We start from the raw sequence: 17,517 nt of genomic DNA, 5'->3' as shown, positions 1-17,517 counted from the left end.
ATTGCGTTGGAAAGGCATACTGTATTTACTGATGATGTGTTCAATTAAATGATTCCTGATGTTTTCTTTCTCCGTGGCAATTTCTATAATAAGAGTGATTGTTTCATACTTGGCGTTATTTTCTTTTTCTGATCATTATTCATGGCAGCATTTACTAATGGGTTAGCTCCTCCCCTCACAGCAGAAAGGACAGGAAATAAAACTGAAATTGGTGTAAATAGATCCTCCCCCTTCCCCTTCCCCCTTGTAACTAGTTTCACAACTTATAGTATATGGGTGGGAACGTATTGCTGCCATGAATAATTATCAGGAAAAGAAAATTACGGTAAGTATGAAACAATTTTCAGTTTTCCTGATCATTATTCATGGCAGCATTTACTCATGGGGAATACCCAAGCAGTATATATAGAGGGAGGGACAGAGTTCGAATACAATAATAGTTATAAAAACCATTATGGAGCTGCATAAACCTTAGAAGACCTTACAATGCCAAACAAGTAATCAATAGGATATGGTCATAAAATCTGCTCAGACAAGTTCATTTACATTCAAATGTCTGAAATATCCTGGAGAAATATCGAGCCAGATAGGAATTAAGGTCATGATAACCAAACCTTGAGAAGGAACAAGGCTAGATTAATACAAGACAAACTCTTGTAAGAAATAAAAAAACATCTTGTTATGGATAATAAAAAATTAGATAACCTCCATATGACCAAGACACAGTCTAGAAATTACAGATCTATTATGTCAATAATAGAAGATAATGTCCTTCTCGGATATAAATTAAAAACCAAATGGATGGCACCTTGACAAAGGCATAACTTGACAAAGGCATAACTTCAGAACCTTGACAAAGGCATAACTTCCAGAGATCAGACTGGAACATGCAGATACTGTTGGATGAGGACAGTCATACCCTTTTAAAACATGGTCAGAATTAAACTGAGAATCCTACTTTTTCTGGATGTACTTATAAAAGACGATTCACACTGCTTCATCTTGCTTAGTGAACTACTTACCTGTAGATACAGGAAACAAATCAATATCTGCCTGCCAGAAAAAAGGCAGAGCCTAGTAAGCGAAATAAGAGTCTGTTATTAAAAACACTGCAGCAATGATTATATATTGCAAAATCAGACTTTCAACCATACCTCACACTGTGAATGAATTGTTTCATACAGCAATGATCAGTTACAGGAGAGATAGAAACCAATAACACAAATGGATCTTACTAAGCAAAGGCAAGAAGAATCATATAATTCAGATTAGTTAAAAAAATATCAGTATGCACCGTAGAAAATGTGGCAATTACTAAATTATAAGTAGGTAATTTATGCCACCTTAGGACTTGCATTCAAAGACAAACATATTGTAAATAGTACAAATTATGCCAAACAGTAGAATCAAAGTGATAAGAGAGACTGTTGTGCAATATAGGTAGACAGGACACTGATGAAAAGGTGTTAACCATAGTCACCATTGTGGCAACACACACATAATAAGCAGGATAGAAGATATTCAGTTGTCCTTATGAAAACAAACAACCACATGCTTACTCTGACCTTATCTTCAGATAGTGATGAAGTACTTACGGCAGAGCCTATGGTGATAATAGGATCATTCTGCAGCTTGTTTTATCTGCAAAGATATCGACACCAGTCCAAGCATGTAATACTTGTGGATTACATCAATGCAATGTTAGGAGTAACCATCACTTACCGTATATACTTGAGTATAAGCCGAGTTTTTTAGCACATTTTTTGTGCTAAAAAACCCCAACTCGGCTTATACTCGAGTCAATAGTCTGTATTATGGCAATTTGCATTGCCATAATACAGACTGGGGGAGAGGGGGGCTGGCAGAGCTGTAACTTACCTGTCTTGCAGCTCCTGTCAGCTCTCTCCTCCTCCGCGCCGTCCTTTCAGCACCTCGGTCAGCTCCCAGTGTAAATCTCGCGAGAGCCGCGGCTCTCGCGAGACTTACACTGGGAGCTGACAGAGGGAGCTGCACAGACCGCGCGGAGGAGGAGAGAGCTGACAGGAGCTGCAGGACAGGTAAGTTACAGCTCTGCCAGCCCCCCTCTCCCCGCCACTGAACTGCCAATGACACTGGACCACCAGGGAAGGAGAGCCCCCCTGCCTGCCATATATCAAGCAGGGAGGGGGGCCGAAAAAAAAATTAGTAATAATAAAAAAAAAAAATAATAATTAAATAATAAATAAGAATACAAAAATAATAATAATTAAATTAAATAAATACAAATAATAATAAATAATAATAAAAAAAAATTAAAATAATAATAAAAAAAAATAAAAAATTCCCACCCCCCACCAAGGCTGTGCAACACACACACACACACACACACACCACTCATACACACACACTGCACTCATACACACACACACTGCATTCATACACACGCTGCACTCATACCCACACGCTGCACTCATACCCACACGCTGCACTCATACCCACACGCTGCACTCATACCCACACGCTGCACTCATACCCACACGCTGCACTCATACACACGCTGCACTCATACACTCACGCTGCATTCATACACTCACACTGCATTCATACACACACACTGCATTCATACACACACACTGCATTCATACACACACACTGCATTCATACACACACACTGCATTCATACACACACACTGCATTCATACACTCACACTGCATTCATACACACACACTGCACTCATACCCACACGCTGCACTCATACCCACACGCTGCACTCATACCCACACGCTGCACTCATACCCACACGCTGCACTCATACCCACACGCTGCACTCATACCCACACGCTGCACTCATACACTCACACTGCACTCATACACTCACTCTGCACTCATACACACACTGCATTCATACACACACTGCATTCATACACACACTGCACTCATACACACACTGCACTCATACACACACTGCACTCATACACACACACTGCATTCATACACACACTGCATTCATACACACGCTGCACTCATACACTCACACTGCATTCATACACACACACTGCATTCATACACACACACTGCATTCATTATACACACACTGTAAATAAATATTCAATTAATATATTTTTTTTAGGATCTAATTTTATTTAGAAATTTACCAGTAGCTGCTGCATTTCTCACCCTAGTCTTATACTCGAGTCAATAAGTTTTCCCAGTTTTTTTGGGTAAAATTAGGGGCCTCGGCTTATATTCGGGTCGGCTTATACTCGAGTATATACGGTATACAGATCTAGGTACAGAGACCATGTAAAACATATCAGCCAAATGCTTGTCACAAACAAGCTACAATATTAGAATATGCAGGATGACAACCGCTTAAAGCCACAAATTGGTTGCAAATTTCAGATATAAGGACACCTAGAAGAATCCCCATGAATATCAGAACAGAGGTCAGTAATGGGACTTCATGTTCAGGGAATTCCCTTATTGTTCAGGTAGCAGGTGAATGTTACCTGAAATAGTAAACCTGGTAGAATGGTCTGGGGACACTCCAATCATGCCCATTAAAATACTTGCAATACCCAGCATCCAAGATACATGGAGAATATGAGCCTAAAATAATACCTTTTATTGCAGAAAATGAAAATATAACGCTTCCCTTCACAACAGGGAACTCTGAGGGAACTCTGATCCTTAACCCCTTAAGACCCAAAAACATACCACCCCTGACATATATTAAAGGGATTGCCAAACTCCAGGTCCCCAAGGGATGAAATCGTAGAATGCTAATATAACAAATTGCACATTCTACAACGAATAAAGATTATGCTTTAAGGAAATGTACTCAGTTCTAAAGAATATTCTAAACCAATTCCAGAGCAATGAGCTGAAATCTGAATAAAAATTATAAACAAGACCAGGTAGTGCATTTTTCAGAGTAAAAGCTTGCAGAAAATAAAATGATTACGAAGTCTTCAGACCATTTCACACAGAGAGCATATAGTGGAAACACACTAATGCTGTAGTACAAACCAGTTCATGTACAGATACTGAGGCCCAGTCAAACAGAGAGCATATCTTGGTCTCATATACAGTATATATTCTTTCACTCTCTGAAAAAGCATGCTTATTTACTAGAATACACAGCTAAAAGCAACCAATGCCACATGCCTTTAACCCCTTCAGGACGGAGTCAATAGTACACGTTCTGATCAAAACAAAACGTAAACAAAAACTGGAATTTGCGCTATATGTCTGTTCACCCGTAGTTCCCCTCTTTCATATTAAATGCACCCACACTTATTATATATCATTTTGTTCAGGAGAAACAGGGCTTTCATTTCATATCAAATATTTGTATATGAAACAATTTATTATGAATAAAATTAAAAAAAACTGTGAGAAATTTTAATTTTTTTTTTCAATTTGTAGTTCCGCCTCACATTTTAGCTGTAAATGTCATAATACTGTTAGGTTTTACTGCAACAAAATGCACATATTTGTAATCAGTGATGTCTCACGAGTACAACAGTACCCCCCATTAACAGGTTTTATGGTGTTTTGGAAAGTTACAGGGTCAAATATAGAACGTTCCATTTTCAAATTGAAATTTGCCAGATTAGTAATGTTACCTTTGAGACGGTGTGGTAGCCCAGGAATGAGAATTGCCCCATAATGGCATACCATTTGAAAAAGTAGACAACCCAAGGTATTGAACGTGGGGTATGTTTAGTTTTTTTTTAGTAGCCACTTAGTCACAAACACTGGCCAAAGTTAGCGTTCATATTTGTTTTTGTGTGAAAAAAGCAAAAAACGAATATTTGGCCAGTGTTTGTGACTAAGTGGCTACTAAAAATGACTGGACATACCCCATTTGCAATACCTTGGGTTGTCTACTTTTGCAAATGGTATGCCATCATGGGGGTAATCATTATTCCTGGGCTACCATACGGTCTTAAAGGCAACATAACTAATCTGGCAAATTTCAATGTCAAAAAAATGAAATGCAAGCCTTATATGTGACTCTCTAACTTTCCAAAACACCATAAAACCTGTACATGGGGGGTACTGGTATTCTCGGGAGATTTCACTAAACACAAATATTAGTGTTTTAAAACAGTAAAACATATTACAACAATAATATAGTCCATAAAAGTGCAGTTTGTTTGTAAAAAATGCAAAAAACGTCACTTTTACTTAAAATATCATCGTTGTAATACAATTTACCAGTTTTAAACACTAATATTTGAGTACCCCCTATATACCCCCTATATACAGGTTTTATGGTGTCTTGGAGAGTTACAGGGTCAAATATAGTGCTTGCGAATTAAATTCTCTGCACTTTCTCCCTGTGTTGTCAGGCATGTCAATCAAATTTTAATTAATCAAATGACATAATTATGTTAAAAAATTACTTAAATATACACGTAGAATTTTAATATATATGCATTTATAGGTATATAAATTCTACGTGTATACTAATGTAATCTTTTATGTAATTATATGTATTTATCTCTCTATATATATTTGCGGTTATTTGTATTTTATATATAGATAGATATATATAGAATGTCATTCTAAGTGTATTCTGTTTCCAATATATATATATTAATAACAAAATACAGTTAGAATGAAATTACATATGAATATATAATTTATTTTATATTTTGTTTCAATATTTTATTTATTTATTTAATTATTGTATTTATTTATTATTGTAATTATACGTATATATATATATAATATATATATGTAGATATATTATATATATAATTTATATACATATTATATATATGTAACGTCATTCTAAGTGTATTTTAATACTAATATATATACTAATATTAATATTAAAATACATTACGTATGACGTTACATATATATAATATGTATATATATTATATATATAATATATATACATATTATATATATAAAAAGGCATTTAATTTATTTTATAACATTTTAATATATTTTTTTTTTTTACACTACCTACCAGCAGGGGGACTGTCTAATATTTTTTTATTTTTTTTTATTCTTTATTTTTGCAATGCGTATATTGGTTACAGGCATACATATGGTACCCCAATGGCATTCCATATGCAGGTTTCAGGACATTAGTTACAGTGGGGGTAGGAAGACAATGCACTTTTTGTTTTTTGTTTTGTATAAATCACATTAATTTAGCAAGCTAATAAGTGTCGCTCTGTGGCATAACATGTGAGGTCGGACTTGCGAGTGGGTTATTTATTCTAACATAACATTAGATTATTACGCATTTGGTGCTCCAGCTGTTTCACCGCTAGTATTATCAGTATATGCTATAGGAGCATAAAGACAAGCTTGGCTAAGAGTTACAATTTGCTGCACTGGGGTTAGCATGACATAAAGTTAGTCGTTTGTTGTGTGGTTAGATGCTGTCAGGCCTGGGGTCTACGTAGTTAGCACTGATGGGGGTAATTGTCAGTGCTTATGTGCAGCATCTTTGTCAGCAGTGGCCTGTTTATACCAGAAGTTGTCAGGTTGTGATGTCAGGTAAGTCAGAGTGTGTGTGAGTCAGTGGATACCGTTTGTTTCAGTGTTTGCAGGTACGGCATTATAGAGTCCATAGTAAGTGTCCAGGATTAGCCGATGCCCAGGCTTGGTTGTGGACATATAGGGCTGTAAGAGGCCCGGCTGCACAGTTCAGTTAAGCCCTCTTCAGAGCCCTGGGTAATCCCGGGGGCCTGCTTCTGCGGCTGGCGGTTTTGAGCGCTTCTACTGTGGGTCGCGGTCCTTCCCTGTGTGGGAGTTGTCGAGGATCCGAGTATGAAGTTCCCTCCAGTGGGCTCGGGTCTTCTGTGCCGGAGTTTGGTGTTCAGGGCAGGAGCTCCCGAATGTCTGCTGCTGGATTGGGCTCGTTTGGTGTAGTTGTGTGGTCCGTGCGTTAGGGATGCCTGAGGGGAACTCTCTCTGTTCCCGCCTTTTGTCTCTCCACTCGCGGTTCTTTGTCGGAACTGGTAGCCGCTTAAGGTGGGTTGCTGGCTGGTCTCGGGGGCATGTGAGGTCCACAAGTCGGCTCTGCCTTTGGGGGACTCCGGATTGTGTGGCGGGTTGCTCTTTGTATGCCCATGTGGTTGCGGGATATCCGCCATTTTGGAGCTCTCCCTCTGGGCTGGGTTCTGCGGCCTGGATTGTGTTGTGGCTCGGCACTCATCCGTGGTGGTCGCCCGCGGGGACCGGGATAACCCCCGCCGGTCCAGGGGGGGGGGACGGGGACAGCCGGCCACCGTTCGGAGACCCGGGGGAGCAGCCGTCTCTCCCCGGCTCAAGCTCGAGTTGGCCCCAGGCCGTGGTCGGGTTACTCCGTCGCCATACCATGTCTTGAGAGGTATCGCTGTGTGTGCCCTCATCTTGTGGGCAGTTTGGGTGCCAATTTGGGTTGGTGGCTACTAATGGTGCGGAGTTGGCACCGATTTTCCGGTCCAGATCCCAGAGCTCAGACGAGACACGTCTGATCTGTTCGGCGGCCAGGCCCCGCCCCCCGACTGTCTAATATTTTAGACAGTCCCCCTGCTGGCAGATCCATAGCCAGCTATAGGGGGCCATGTGATCGCTCTTTGAGAGCGATCACATGGCCCCCGGGGGCCTCATTTGCCGGAGGGTGGCTGCCTGGGCTCTCAGACAGCCCCCCAGAAGAGGATCGCGGCGGAGGTGAGTACCTCCTAGCTCCTGGGGCTGCAAGCCGTTACGGCATTCTATGCCGCCGCAACGGCTTTAAAGCCCTTTAAAGCCGCGACGGCATAGAACGCCGTAACGGCGTTAAGGGGTTAAAGAAATGTGTCTGTGTGGACTTAGAGTTTTAAACCCTGTCATATACACGTGTGTACTCCCATCAGTCACCCAGGGAAGACTTCTCTTACCTTGGATATTTCTCTGTCTTCAGGACTGTGGCATTCAGGCAGACTTTATACATTCAGGATATCCATTATCCTCATTCTTTTTCACAATGCCTCCATGAATTATTAGCACTCTTTTGCATAATGTCTCCTTGCATTATCAGCACTCTTTTGCACAATGCATCTTTGCACACTTACCTAAATGCTCACCACATAAACCTCCTAAATGTGACCTATTTGTTAGAAGGAAGCCTAATGTAAACAACTGGGAGGGACTGAAAGAACAGAAACCCAGGTGCCTAAACTAGTTTTAATCTAAATTACTAGTGCACTTACCTGAACAGCTGCAGGCCTGTGTTTCAGCGGCAAAATGGGGATTTGAACAACTGACAGACCTGTGTAAACTATAGGCTTCCTTCTGTACCCCATATGACATTAGTCATCACCAGTGGGAGAAGGTTTGAAACGAACCCTAGACAAGGTGGCATACATAAAAAAAGGCATACCCAGGTAGTACATAAAAAAGACGAGATGGTATACATAAAAAAGGCATACCCAGTAAACAGCACTTATGGAGGTGCTGTTTACTGGATCTTCAGGGATAAAGGCTTAGACTCAGCTGGGCCTCATGGTCAGTGGACCGCTGTCATCACCGGGAGAGAGATGGGTCAGACCCCTGGTTGCTGAAGGAGGTACCTAGGGTGGCAACTCTTACAGATGTGCTGTTTGCTCATCAGGCATAAGAGGCTGGACCCTGGCATGGCTTCATGTAGGCAGTAGATCACATTTATCCCCTGAGGGAGGGAATTGAGTCAGACCCACGGTCACTAAAGAGGGGTGCCCAGGCTGGCTACTCAGAGATATGCTGTTGCTGGGTCGTCAGGGATAAGAGGCTGAACCCTGACATGCAGTTGACCATTTTCATCCACTTAGGGAGAGATTGGGTCTGACCCCCAGTCACTAAAGGGGGTACCCAGGCTAGCCACTTTTACAATAGTGCTTTGCTGGGTCTTCAGGGCTTAGAGCTTAAAAGAAAAATCTTGTCCTGCTTAAGCAGACTCCTACCGAACTGCTGTGAAGGACTGGCAAAAAGACTGCCTGATGGGAAGGGGGAGGATCTATTTATACCAATTTCAGAGTTCTATTTCCTGTCCTTTCTGCTGTGAGGGGAGGAGCTAGCTCATGAGTAAATGCTGCCATGATTGATCAGGAAAATAGGTTTTAGTGATTGGAAGTTCTTGTGCTTGTTGCGAAGGTGCACTTGAATTGAACTTTGCAAACGCAGCTTACAGGTTTCCCTATTGCCGATAGGCTTCTTAATCCCCAAAATTAAAGAACACGGTTCAACATCTAGATATTTTTATTTATTTATTACTGATATTTATAAAACGCCAACATATTCCGCAGCACTGTACAATTGGGGGAGAACACACAATATACACAGACAAATACAAAAGGTTAGGAGAGCCCTGCCTGTAAGCTGAGATCCAAATACGACTCCTAATAGAAGCAGGCTTTTAGTGTTCATACCAGGATTATGGCACCCTGACATTGAATGATGGATGGTTCCAGTAAATCAGGGATGCCATGTGCATGTTCCAGTGGAGGTGTGTAGACTTTGCCCTGTGTGTTTTTTATGAAACTGCAAACTGAAGTCTTTTGTCTTTAACTTTCACCTCTCTATTTTTCTTTCCAAGGAAGAACAAATGAAACAAAAGGACAGCCGTATCAAACTGATTTCAGAGATCCTTCAGGGTATTAAGGTTCTCAAGCTCTACGCGTGGGAGAATGCATTCATGAAGAAAGTTAATGAGTTCAGGATCCAGGAGATGAAAGCTGTGAAAATGGGGGCACTTATGCTTTCTGGAGCACTTGCCGTATTTGTGGCCTCTCCTTTTTGGGTACATTTTGCTCAGACTATTTTTCTTTATTTTCGGTTTTGCTGAAGTGAGGTTTTTGTTTTGTGTGGTTAGATTTGTGGTTAGATTTTCTAAAACATTCATATTTAGAAGCTTTTATTTATGCCTGGAGATATAATATTAATGTAGAATAACAAAGACATCTTCTTAGCTGAGCCTTGTAAACTCTTTAATTTGCTCCTTGTTGGCTAGTCTGTTTGCATCACTTGTGGACTTGGCTTTGAGTCAAGTATTTGCATCTAAACTCATATAATTTCTTATAAATGACCCAGAGGTATATGGTGAAATTATTGGCATTTTATTGCAACACACTTTATTATAAGTAAATAAACAAAAATTGATTATATAGATCTAGATATTGATTGTAGTGCTCTTGGTGTGACCTGGAGATTCCCTGTTCAATTCCCGTCAGTTCTTTCATCGATGTAAGGAATAACGCTAGTTTTTCAGCTGAAGTAATATTTCTAATATTAGCAACTGTGCTGTAGACGTGCTGCAAGGTACTGACAGATGCAAAGACAAATCCTAGAATCCTGTAAAAGTCCTTCTGATCTGAGCAATGTGCACTTACTTGAGCAGTGTTTTGTCCTTTGATGAAATCTTGACATGTTTTAGTATAAAAGGAATAATTGAATCCTACTATATTAAGTTTGTCTGTTCTTGTCTGTTCTTCCTTAATAAGGTTGCATTAACCATGTTTGGAGTCTTCCTGACAGTTGATGATCAAAATGTTCTTGATGCCCAGAAAGCCTTTGTCACCATCATTTTGCTGAACATTCTGAGGATTCCATTGCGCATGTTTCCACTGGCGCTCACCTTGTCTGTACAGGTACATACCCCCCCCCCCCCCAACATTTTACAAGAGGGACACTTACATTTTAGGGGTGTAAGTGATGGTGTAATCAGAGATGGGGCTGTTCGAAGAAATTTTAGTTTATTTACTAATAGCAATTTATGCAACTAAAATATGAGTCTGAATAAGAGCAATGTATTGTGTTTACACAGTCTGAGCTCTAAACACATTTATTGTAGCTTAAAGACACATTACTAGGAGTATTATAGCTGCGGTGCTCTGCTATACACTCAGACAGAAACAACAATATGGAGCTCCTAGAAAAGATGGACAATAGGATGCAAAAGAGGGACAACCATAAGGGCTCTCACTCCTAAATGGGGACACTAGGAAGGTATGCAAGTAGCCATTGCACTGGTGCACTGATATCATGTGTCTCATATTTATGCTCATTTAAGTAATTGTATTATTTTTACTTATTATAGTCTTCTGTTTCCCTGAAACGTTTGGCCAAGTATTTCTCGGAGACCGAACTGGAAGAAGGAAACGTGGAGACAATTGATTCCTCAAGCAGTATGCATCATACATGTGTTGTGTTTATAATTTAAACTAATTTGAAGTACTTATCAAGTTTTGTTTACTAAATTATGTGAAATGGTGCAGTAATATTTAGCAGCAAAGAACATTTTAACTAAAACATTGCTGTCAAACTTCTTATGTTAGACTTTTTCTTGGATTTATACCATATATAAAAAAAAAGTAATTTTAGATTGTGCAAAACATATCATTACTAAATAAAATAGTTTATTCTTTCATGTATACACTACCAAAATATTCTGCACTGATTTTTCAGATGATTTTTTTGCATGCTTGTTTTTATTGTCATAATGCATGTAATCCCTCTCTCTCTCTTTTCATCCCCTTACATTACTTATCAAGAAAATGACGTCACTGTAGAGGATGGTACATTTACTTGGGCATGTTCAGAGCCACCATCTCTCAGGGGGTAAGTTGTGATTCCATTGCTTTGACTGAGAATACTCTCTAGAAGCTTATTGATCAGAATTCACAATTAAAAGTAGGATCATTAGAAACATGTCACTATAAATATATATATATATATATATATTCTCTCTATAAGGTGTTCTTTGTTTTGCTTTTAAATGTAAAATCCAATTTTTCCTATTTTATACTGCAGCATCAATATAACCATCCCGAAAGGCTCTCTTGTTGCAGTTGTTGGTCCAGTTGGTTGTGGGAAGACCTCATTGCTTTCTGCGTTACTTGGTGAGATGGAGAAAGTTGAAGGTCGTGTTGCTACGAAGGTATGTTTGTTAATTATCAATGTTCGGTTCACGAAACCTCAAACTACTCTGGTATTTTTTTACAAAGCTGACAATTGTCAGATTAAAACAATTGACGGTGGACATGGGTATTGATTATGTGATCGTATTTGTATTGGGCTGTTCAATACGTAGGCTCTTATTCACTGTTATTTACAGTAAGACCAATATGTCCTCTTTTTGCATGACCAATTGGTCCTTAATCCTTTATGTTTGTTTTAATTTTACATGGGAATTGTATTGGTACATTGTTACATGATTGTCTAGGTTGAAAAAGACCAGAGTTCATCAATGCATTTGTTTTAAGCTTTGATCAAAAAGATTGTGCCACACATATATTTAACAAAGATTTAAAAAAAAAAAAAAATGTTTGTTTTTTTTATAAACCTGTGTTGTGTTTGCAATTATATGATAACCATATGAGCAAAGTACTTTTGTGTCTTTTTTTTTAACAAAAGATCTAAAGCTCAAACAATAAAGACAATTTTTAACAGCCTTCTTTGCTCATATTTACCATGGTGCCGATGTTGGTGGAGGGCACTGATTTTTACTGCCTCCTGTTTTTTTTTCTTCTACTGCCTTTTGGTACCAATAGTTGGTGGGCCCTTTTTCTTATTTCTGGACTGTCCACTATTGATATCTTTTTGTCTTTTTTATGGCACTATGGGGATGGTTTGTGTACCAGAAGGGAGCATGGCTTTTATGTCGCAACACTGCTAATCCAAAATAAATGGTGGTTTATGATTTAGATTTAATGTTTTTTATCGTGATCGATAGAACAAGTGAACTTTCATTACGTATAGTATTTAATGTGTCGCAGATTAGAGTGTTGCACCAGTGATTTAATAGGTTTTTGACATATTGTACACTGATACAGGTCATCACATCATCTTGTGAAATGTTGTCTGTGTTTATCCTTATATTGGAGATCATTTTTTATTAATTACTGGTATGTATTACTGGTCTTATTAGATTTTTGAATCCTATGGTATGTTTTCTACTTTTAAAAAGTTTACTAGAAATGTACACATTTTTTTTTTTAGGGTTCCATAGCATATATCCCCCAACAAACATGGATTCCTAATGCAACCTTTAAGGAAAACATTATTTTTGGAGGCGAATTTAAGAAAGATTGGTACGATCGTGTTATCAGTGCCTGTGCCTTGCTCCCAGATCTTAAAATTCTGTCTGGAGGAGAGAATACGGAAATAGGTGAAAAAGTAAGTGGCCAATTTAGTAATGGTTTAATTGCCTGTGTTCAGGTGTGATCTTGATTATATTGGCTAAATGAAAATCACACATTTAATTAACCCTTCCAGGAATACGTGCTGGAGAAGATACTGCAGCTGCAGTATAACAAAAATAATATTTTGTTATAAAAAAAAAGGTTATGATGGACATTGAGTAGCATTAAATGTTTTATTTAATTCTGGGGATCCCTTTTTAGAGCCAATAAATTACCCAATCAGCCATTGCCACGGAAAAAAACATAACTTAAAGAGATATATGATAAGCACCAAAAAAACCTATTGTTCTTGCAAGGTTTGGGATGCAAGGATCTTGTTTCATGAAACAGCAATATGAACATTTTAAGAAAAATAAATAAACAACTGCATTTACAAGCCCGCCATTTCACTCTTACATATCATAGACTCGTTCTCTCCAAGTACTTGTAAGGCTGTATGCAGCAGCACACTACACAAACTCACACTACAAGTCTCCCACACCACTAACAGTCTCCAGACTTATGGCAACTTTCATTCAAAGTTTTTTTCCATAGTTTTATTAACAAAACAGCAAGTGGAGTAATCTGGAAGCTAATCATCTGCAGTAAGAGTGGGCAGTAATTCTATTTAAATTTTTTGATAAACACAGCCAAGTGCTGAAATGCATATCCTAAAACCATTAAATATATAACAAATACAATTTTAAAAAACACTGCATGATGCTGCTAACTTTTGGTGTTTGCAAAATGCACTGATTTCAGGGCATTTCTTTTTCTGCATGCTTTTAATTAGAGAAAACAAAGGCAGCGCAGCATTCGAGAAAAAAGGGTCCAGGACGTTTTTTAGTTTTTTTTTTTATGATTTGTATAAAAAGTTGAGATCTGTCTCCGCCTGGAGTGTCCCCTTAACCTTCAATGTCTACTTATTAAAAATAACATAATTTAAAGCAACTAAACATATAAATGAAAAAGAAAATAGAATGCAAATTAGAACAACCAATAGGTAACTTTTTAGTTGTTGGCATAGTAAGTAGCTTAGAAAACGTGTAAATCTTGCAATACTGTATAACAATGTGATCTTTGTGCCACTAGTGTGTGGGAACACTGACCTCCAGTGGTCAACCAGGGCAATAGACATGGTGATTACACTGCCAAATAATTTATAACAGACTAGAACTGCATCACTTTTTTTTGTTTATTATTTTACTTTACTTTCTAGGGAGTGAACTTGTCAGGAGGACAGAAGCAGAGAATCAGCATTGCTCGAGCCGTCTATAGGAACTGTGATGTCTATTTGTTGGATGACCCACTGTCTGCCGTAGATGCTCATGTAGGACAACACCTGTTTGAACAAGTCATTGGACCTAATGGCTTACTCAAGAATAAAGTAAGTTTTACACTATGAAATATTGCCATTTTAATTGATATCAAGATCAGATTTGTTATTGTGTCTAAGCCAATATAAATGTAAAACATCCTCAGCCAGCTATAAAAAGTCAGTAGCCTTTCTGAAACCTTAAAGGGCCACCTCGAGATCCCAAAAGTACTTTAGCTTTCTAAAGTGCATTTTGTGTGAAGAGTGTGCTCTCTTTTTTACATTTTACAAAAAGTGCAGATTTAATCAGAAATTGCCACTTTTTATAATTAACCTTGTTACAACCTCCATGCTGTCAGTCAGACAACCAGTCCTATTACTTCCTGGTTGTTTAGCTCAGTGGAGCTGTAAGTAAAGATTTCCTGCGTCAGGAATTTTCCTTTTTGTCATGCCATGGACTTCTAAGCAATTCGGAACTCTCTGAGTTTCTCCTTGTCCCTAAACCAGCTGCTGAGGAGCCCCAATGAACGAGACAAGACAAAGTAAGCTTCAAGGTGACTTCTAACGTTTAATAGGCTGTGTAACAGGTTATATTCAAGAGTAAACAGGGGTGGTCTTAGAAACATTATCCAATAATAACATAATTCATCAATCTTATCTCAACATATCGTATACTATTGCTAGCTTGCAGGTGTAATGGGAGAGTACTCATTATAGTTTCAGTTTAACTACGCAGCTAAAATAAAAAAGTTACTACGCACTCATAAAATAGATCTGTTACTACGCAGTTAGAATTACAGAAATAGAAAACAGGAAGTAAGACCAACACTCTGCGACAGGAAACTTTATAGCTCTGTTTAGGGGTATATTCACTAAGCATTGTATATAGACAAAGTGTATTATTCCCAAAAGGAGCCATACTCGTTGAGCTGCATACACTTCAATGAGCTGCATTGGGAAGTTTGTAACTGGACAGCCACAGAAAGTATTGGGTGGGAAATGAGCGGAGGGTTTGCAAAGGCTTGAGACGAGATATGCAGCTTTTGCTGACCGTTTTTAAATATACTCCCAATGCAAAAATGCTAAATTAAATGCATGCATATTTTCTTTGGGGTTATATATACTAAACAGTGATGTATTTATTGTATTTGGGCAGTGGAGTGTCCCTTTAAGGAATGCACCATAAAATTCTTATTATACTTATAATTCGAGTGTTATAAATGTCCAGTTAATGAGGTTGCGGCTTCTTGAATGTCGATTTTGTCTCCGATCACTTTTGTTTATATTTATTTATCTTTTTCATTTCCAATAAAACCCATTCCTATAAAATGCCTTTCCTAACCTTGTTGTACTATTAATAATCTGCACATTTTTGCTAATGACACATTATCCGTGGGAGTTTGCTTCGTTGACTGACATCTGTTTAACCATTTTTGTGATGGCAGAATGTCTTCATACATAATCTACAAAGTTATTCACCAAAGTGGGAATTCAAGGTGAATGAAAAGTGAATTTCCGATTTAAGAAATAGACAAAGTAAAAAAATTCTCTAAGTCAGGTATGCTTTCCATTCAGCTACTCTGGCCTTAACGCTGAAATTCACTTTGAATTCATCTTGAATTCTTACTTTAGTTAATAACCCTGTTAGATAAAGTTTCCAGGAGAGCCAGTAATGCCAGGTGAAGCATGTTACAGGCTATTAAGTATTTGCTGTCTCACTCAAGACATTCAATAACAGCCCCCGAAGCATTCTTAAAAATAAATGATCACTTTAGCAATCTATAACAGAGCTTGCATATCTCTGTCCATTGGGCATGTCGGATGTCATTGGTAACACATGGATGCTGTATCTGCTAAATAGACCAAGGTACAGTCTGACATCTAATTTGCTGGAAGATTTACAATAATTCAAACGTTACTTAAAATGACACTATACAACTTATTGTATTTGTTCTGGTGAGTATAATCATTCCCTTTAGGCTTTTTGCTCTAAACACTGCCTTTTCAGATAAAAAGCAGTGTTTATATTACTGCCTAAGGATACCTCCAGTGGCAGTTGCTCAGCATGGAGATGCTGAACATTCCTCATAGAGATGCATTGAATGTTCAGCGTCTCCTTAGGAAAGCATTGGATTGGCTGAGATTGTCAATTCTGATGATCTCAGCCAAGGAGTAAGGGTGGAGGCAAAGCCACTGCTGACAAACCTGCTCGTCACTGGGATAAAGGTAAGATTTAACCGTATTTAAAGGAGGTGAGGAGGAGGTTTTTAACACTTTAGGGTCAGGATTACACGTTTGTATTCTTGACCCTATAGAGTTCCTTTAAGCTAAATAACTGTGGCAAAGCCAACCTCGCCACTGTGAACTGGAGGAGCCTGGTTGCCCGCCTGCTGCCTTTAGATTATGGACCGGCAGCTAAAGGGTTAATTTTGCTGTGCAGGAGGATTTATTTCTCCCTCTCTGCACAGCCGTTCGGTAGATTCTAGAATCTATAGACAAGTATATAGATATAAAAAATTCCGCTACAATAAATGATATATAAGTGACAGAATATATACTTATCTCAGTATTTCAAAATAAGACAGCCTCCCAGGTCATCACCCAGATCGGATAACCTTTACACAGCAAAATATAGAACAACAAGGATATTCGGGATACGGCTGAAAGATCTATAATTGAAACATAAAAGTGTACATAGTGTAAATCTACATAGAGTAATTAGTAAGTGATCATGAAATGCACTCACGAGATGTAGATGAAAAGATCGCGTTTCAAAGGTGCCTCCCCCGGTAGTAATGGGGGGCTGATGCCTTTCTCCACTTGCTCCCGATAGTAGATGAGAAAAACAGGACTTCCAGGTGGTGGAAAAGATAAAACAATTTATTTGGGATGAAAGAAATCCCCCAGCAATAAAAATAGGAATACAGGCTTTAAAAAGAGGTCCTACGCGTTTCGTTAACCAATTGGAACTTCCTCAGGGACCAAATAAATTAAAATTACATGTAGAAATCACAAACATGAAAAAATACAGCCTACTCCCACCCCCCCACCAGTCCTGTTTTATAGGGCTAATC

General features: G+C 38.6%; 1 protein-coding gene across 1 annotated transcript in view; it reads left to right on the top strand.

Annotated features, from left to right (window-relative positions):
- LOC134571298 (multidrug resistance-associated protein 1-like) overlaps nucleotides 1-17,517 on the top strand; it is a 111,734-nt gene that overhangs the window by 59,511 nt on the left and 34,706 nt on the right. The window contains exons 13-19 of the mRNA XM_063429474.1: nucleotides 9,546-9,749; nucleotides 10,450-10,596; nucleotides 11,046-11,133; nucleotides 11,500-11,566; nucleotides 11,759-11,885; nucleotides 12,947-13,123; nucleotides 14,348-14,515. Of these exons, the coding sequence (XP_063285544.1) occupies nucleotides 9,546-9,749; nucleotides 10,450-10,596; nucleotides 11,046-11,133; nucleotides 11,500-11,566; nucleotides 11,759-11,885; nucleotides 12,947-13,123; nucleotides 14,348-14,515 (978 nt within the window). The remainder of the gene's footprint in view (nucleotides 1-9,545; nucleotides 9,750-10,449; nucleotides 10,597-11,045; nucleotides 11,134-11,499; nucleotides 11,567-11,758; nucleotides 11,886-12,946; nucleotides 13,124-14,347; nucleotides 14,516-17,517) is intronic.

This window comes from Pelobates fuscus, chromosome 8 (assembly GCF_036172605.1).
Source record: "Pelobates fuscus isolate aPelFus1 chromosome 8, aPelFus1.pri, whole genome shotgun sequence".
NCBI lineage: Eukaryota > Metazoa > Chordata > Amphibia > Anura > Pelobatidae > Pelobates > Pelobates fuscus.
This window is presented reverse-complemented; position numbering and strand designations above follow the sequence as displayed.